The sequence below is a fragment of the Lolium perenne genome, chromosome 6 (genome assembly GCF_019359855.2).
Source record: "Lolium perenne isolate Kyuss_39 chromosome 6, Kyuss_2.0, whole genome shotgun sequence".
In the NCBI taxonomy this organism is placed as follows: Eukaryota; Viridiplantae; Streptophyta; class Magnoliopsida; order Poales; family Poaceae; genus Lolium; species Lolium perenne.
The window spans coordinates 249391060-249397234 of NC_067249.2; the positions used below are offsets into that span (position 1 = coordinate 249391060).

A 6175-nucleotide genomic window follows, 5' to 3' on the forward strand; every position below is an offset into this window, starting at 1 on the left:
GAATTTCAGCTCCGCACAGTGTTGTAGATTACTGTAGTTGAGTATAGATTTTGGGAACTACTGTAACTATATCTTCTTCAGATGATCGAAGATCCTTTGACCTTTCTTGACTACTGGTCTAATGGAAATTTTTCTAGAGTGTTGAGGAGCACAATTCCTTGTTGGTAAAAAAGATATTTACAAAGTTTAACATTTTTTTGCCTTCCACACATACTCATGCTTTTGCGATTTATTTTGCACACATTTACGTATCTTTACATGTTTATATCTCTGATTTCCGTTCAAGATTTTATATGCGGAGTTTTTTTATCTGCCATTGCATTATCTTGGGGTTCTTCCTTTCGGTCAATGATTAGGTGAAAGAAAAACATCTCATGTATACACGCTTCACAGAAGATTAGGCCGAGCTATAGCTGGAGTAAAGAAAATGATTAGGTCGATGCACATCTATAAGAATATTTCTTAGAATAGAGGATTTTTTTCGCACCATAGGTAATCGATAATTGTAGAGAAGCCGGAGATTTGCTAGCACTTCATGATATTTATGCATGACAGAAATGCATGCCACATAAGAATCATGTTCCTCTCTTTGTATATACTACTGGTAATTTTTTTATGAGGAAAGCATCATATACAAACAGGAGGACCAACTTGTATCTCTGGTGGTTTGACAAGTATCTTGAATATATTTGATATGGCAATATGCAGATTAAGTTTGATAATCTGTTGAAAGAATATTATAAACTTACCATTTGAACTTACACTGTCTATGTCTATACTCTACAGTATGAACTAACTATTTGAACTTACACTGTCTATGTCTATACTCTACACGCAGTGGTATACACCATAATGGTGAATGCATTTGTAGTGGAAGCAAAATTCTATGCACCTCGGAGGCCGCCCTGAAGTGATGGATTTGCTATATGTGGAAGGACGAAGAGAAGCTGGTCTTAATAATTTAAAAGGACGACGATCATTTAAACAGTTGTCTATGCAGTTTGCGTTGTTAAGACTCTAAAGACTGAATTATCTCAGTTATTTGTGCCAATTTAGATTGAGCTGTCTACACAACCAGATTAAAAAATTACGTTACCAGTATCTTTCTATAATTTTTTTTGATACAAATTTACTTTGAGGTGCATCACCTCATCATACATGTTTACATGATAGAATACCATAATACACACAAATAGAACATTGTGTAGATAATTGTTATCCATTACACATTTAATTGTGTATCGGCTCGAATCCACCTCAACTGTAAATTTGAAAGAAAAAATGTCCATGAGACAGCCTGGTTCCTTTGTTTTCCTTCGCTTCAGTGCTACTGATTCTGCCGCTTCACTCCACTACACCATCTCATGCCATAAGTCGTTATCGTAAAAACAACATCACAGATCAATGATACCGTGTTTGCATTTTAACTATCCTTTAAAATTATTTTCGCCCTTGGCAACTTTTTACCGGTTTGTTTAGTGCTCAATTGACTAACCCGATGATGTATGGCGTCATGACCAAAGCAAAACATAACAAGCAAAGTAGAATGTTATTCAATGAGAAGTATTTGTTAGTTTATTGCTTATCGATGTGATTTGGAATCATGTATTTTTTTCTTGAAAATACATTGCAAGTAAATTGTATTTTTGGAATATTGTGTGGATATATTTTCTATGTAAATTTTCGTGTGTATTATATTTATATTCAAAATAATTTACGGACCGTAGCAACGCACGGGCATTCAACTAGTTCATATAGTAACTTAGACTAGTGTCATGCATATGACACTAGTCTATGTTACTACTTCATAGTGCATACTATCATCAAGTTAGTATCATAGATGACTTCGTTAATTAGGTTGTAGACTCATTTTATCTTGGAAAATATAATTCTTCAGTAACTAGTTATGTTACTCTATCATCATATATCCTCATTAACTCATTCTCACAAAAGCAAATTTGTTGAGTTGAACCCAAAATTACTGCTGATATTTTTAAAGGAAAAGGTTACTGCTAAATTTACTTTCACTATCACTAGCTAGTGTTAGCAAATACTACCCGGTACGTATGCTTCTAGGTGGGTCCATGTCCTATGGTTGGATGGGATCTCCCAAAATCTTTGTACACTGCTAGTAAGCAAATCACAGCGTCCAAATCTTTTCCCACATTAATTAGTATGTCAAAATCTTTGTCATAAAGGGGAGGCAATAAATTGTACAAGTATAATTGTAGTATCTAATACAATAAATACCATATTTTTTATGATCCTCCACTCATCAATGCAATTTATATCTCTCTCTTTAATGACTTCGTAAGACCTTATAAATATGGTGGCATACATACTAGAAATTGAAACTTCCATATTTTCACTATGAAAGAAATTAAAGAAAAGCTACCGGTTAGAATGACAGCTCTCTTGTCATTTGTTATTCTAGCCATGGGAGGAAAAGAAGTTGCATGTTTAAAACAAGGGGAAGATACTAGCAGGGCCCACATGAATCATCAAGTTAATAAGACAATTCTCGTATGTACATGTATTCATCTTATTTTATATGTATATATATCCTCATTATTGTGAATCTTAATCCGAGGAAACATCAAAATAGGCTGAAGGCGGAGATGTATATGATTGCATTGGTGTGGATGTGCAACCAGCATTTAACCACCCATTACTGAGAGACCACAAAATTCAGGTAAGAAGATATTATCATGAAGATATGATTACTTTCATGTTGTGGCTACATAAATATATATGAGTTTAGTATCATTGTGTTTTGCTCCTTAAACAGATGGAACCAAGTTCTCTCCCACTGAGTACATATGTAGAATCTCCATCGACGCATTCCATGCCACAAGCACAATTGCCTATCATTGACTGCCCGACAGGAACAATTCCAATATTGCGTAACAATAGAATGGACCACATGGCGGCGAAAACTATTGACGCAGTGATAGGCAAGGACCTTCAAGAAGATGTAAGTATTCAATTTTTTCTTATAGGTTTGGACTGATCTATTAATTTAGATAGATTATAATTTTTTTTATGAGAAGCTATTGAATGCACAAGAGTTGTAGATCATAGTTTGCTCCCAATAACTTTGTAGGATAGTATTCAATGGAAATTCATCCTTGAGGTGAAATACTTCTTCAAAGCACAAATAAGTATATGGAACAGAGAATTTTGTAAACAAGAGCCTTAGAGATCCTTTTAAACTTTCAGATTATGTTTGCCACTAATGCGGACGAAAAATATATATTTTTTCTTTCTACCATGTTCTGCTCACTTTTTTTATAAATGTTTGGTTTATATATTGACCATAGTATATGACATGAATTGATATTCATTAAATATTCTTCACGTTACCTTATCAGAGTGTAGTCATTAGTCTTTTCACTGAAAAGTAGCAATTCTTTTGGATAGGGTGCAGGAATCGAATATAAGGATGAGCTATATGGAACACGGGCAAAAATAAATGTTTATGCTCCAAAAGTGAAGACGAATAGTAAGGATTTCAGTGCATCAAGCATACAAATGAATGGGGGGCCAAAACCGGGCCTTCGAGATGCGATAGGTGCCGGTTCTTTGGTATATCCAAGATATAGTGGTGACAGCTTTGCTAGATTTCATGTTTTCTGGGTAAGCCATGTCTATCATTTGGATGCACATTTTTGTACGAACCATAAACTCATATTATTTGTTATTGACATGGAATACATTTGATACAGGATTATGGTGTACCAACAAATAGTTGCCTCAATCATGATTGCCCTGGTTTCGTGCAAGTTAGCCGAAGTGTTGTCCTCGGAGGAAGAATAAACCCAATATCTTCCTATAATGGACCGCAGTATGTAATAGATGTTCTTATATTTAAGGTATTTTTATTTCAAATATTCAATGTAAATTATAATTTTTATTATTATATCAAATATACAAGTTTTCTTTTCATGCAAAGTTGACAATTCAAAAGGCATTTCTTTAGCCAATTAGCAATTAACATGCCATTGGATAATTTAAAGTCTCCCGCTTTCTATTCATTATGTGAATACAAGAATCAAAAACATGTCTTCCGCTTTCTATTCATTATCTTTTAAAACTATAGGTATAATGGTACCACATCAGACATATTTTATTGTCAATTCGTTTCAATTTTGGTAAAGCATTTACCATGTAACCCTGATTTATTTTAGGATCCAAAGACTAAAAACTGGTGGGTATCTTATGGCGAAAAAAATACACCAATTGGATATTGGCCAAGCTCAATTTTCCAATACATGAAGGACACGTGTGATTTCGCATTTTGGGGTGGATATGTTCAAGGTCCAACAGCATCGACAAACTCTCCACAAATTGGCAGCAGTCATTTTGCTTCAGAAGGCTTTGGAAAAGCATCTTTTCTGAAAAATATCCAAATTGTAGATAAGAACAATAATCTTGTTACTCCAAATGTTCATAGAGCCTATCCAGGCAGTACCAATTCTTCCAAATATACTTCATCTAATTATGATGTCAATAACTATGGTATCCATGTGTACTATGGTGGACCCGGTGATTTAGTGTGAGAATATATAGAGCGAATTTCAATGAAGTTTTTTTAGGGTGAAATATTTTTTATTCCTCCTATAAAAGCTCCAAGAAGACCCGGCCAACCAGGCCATCTGAAAGGGGCAAAAAGATCTGGTTCGTCCGTTTCACTTTGCACAGTAAAACTCCAATCCCGCTTTTCATTGCAGCCGTCCGATTGTTGCATTTGTCGTTCACGTTGGCTCAGCGCTGAAACGTCTATGACAAGCAGGCCCTCCCGTATGTGGGGTCGTGTGGTTGAGAGTAGAGGGTTGCTCCTCAGCGTACATGATATCTGCCCATCGCGGTGAAAACCTAGGCATCGAGCAACTCCCGTCCCCCAATCCCCGAGCCGCCTCCTTCCTCCTCCCCCAATCCCCGACCCGCCTCCTTCTCCTCTCCTCCTCCCCAATCACCGCCTTGCGCCGCCTCTCCCCGGGATGGATCGACCGGCAGGAGCGACGCCTTACTCCTCTCAGAGGCGGCTGGATGCGGGAGCCGCCACCGGCAGGGAGGACGCCGCGGTTTGAAGCGGCGGCGGGCTGCAGCGCGCGGCGAGCGATGGGACGCCTAGACGCGGCAGCGGCGACGGAAGGCAGCGCCGAGCAACGGGGGCGGTTGGACGCGGCAGCAGTGGAGGCAGGGAGCGTGCCCGAGCGAGGAGAGGTCATCGGCGGCTGGTGCCCTGTGTACACATCGGTAATGGTTCCACGAATCCAACCTACACCATTTTTCTTTTCGTTTCTTAGGTCATTAGGCTGCTCAACGTGCCATTGCTAACGAAATGGGAGTCTCACAGGGAGGAGGATCTGCCGTCGGCCTCACGTTTGTGCATCGTGCACCCTCCCGGCTGCCGGTGCGTCGAGGGTGGATTGGCTCTGCTCAGGCAGGTGGCGGGCACCATACTTGCTTCCAAGACTACGAGCACCACCTCTCGTCTTCCTCCCGATCAAAATCTTGCCAAAAGGTTAGTACTCCATATCCTCTTGAAACCGTGTCAGTATAAATGGTGGGATACTGCAGAATATGACATGGAAGATGACATCTAAAAAGAAATTTTTCTGCATAAAGCCAATTGCACACATTTTCGTATGCTAAATTTTCCTTATAATATTCACTTGCTTTTCTGACCGAATGTGTTCATTTGTAGTCTAGAAAGATGCCTGTAAGTTGTACAAAAACAAATATAAACTGATAATGCATATCCACCGATGAGAAAGTTGGTACTGTATCTGATTTTCTACATATTTGCATCGCTTTGAGCAGTGAGGGACTGCTCCTGGAAGGAAAAGAGGACAGGAGTGGCACGGGGCATGGACGTCGCGTGGACATCACGGTGCCGCCACATGCGCACCACCATGAGGTCCATCTCTTGATGCCGCTTTGGTGAGTCTCGTTAATTTCGTGCTCGCTGCTTGTTTCCTCTAAAAAAGATAAGGTGTATCTTGTTCAATTTGTGTAAATATTATATGGAGAAGTAGCATTCGAAGAGAGTTCTGATCAGATACACGAAGGCTTGGTTGCAGTGGCTATTTTATTTTGTCTACTGGAATATTACCATGAGGAATTATTCACAGGCTTATCTTGTGGTGTGTAGGTGTTGAGTGTGCTCCAT

General features: G+C 38.8%; 1 protein-coding gene across 1 annotated transcript; it reads left to right on the forward strand.

Annotated features, from left to right (window-relative positions):
• Positions 1-2403: 2403 nt before the first annotated feature.
• Positions 2404-4559, forward strand: LOC127309083 (protein neprosin-like). Its single transcript, XM_051340065.2, has 6 exons — positions 2404-2523; positions 2606-2692; positions 2789-2974; positions 3421-3636; positions 3726-3872; positions 4188-4559. Exons 1-6 carry the CDS (start codon positions 2404-2406, stop codon positions 4557-4559), a joined length of 1128 nt encoding a protein of 375 aa, XP_051196025.2.
• The last annotated feature ends 1616 nt before the right edge of the window (positions 4560-6175 follow it).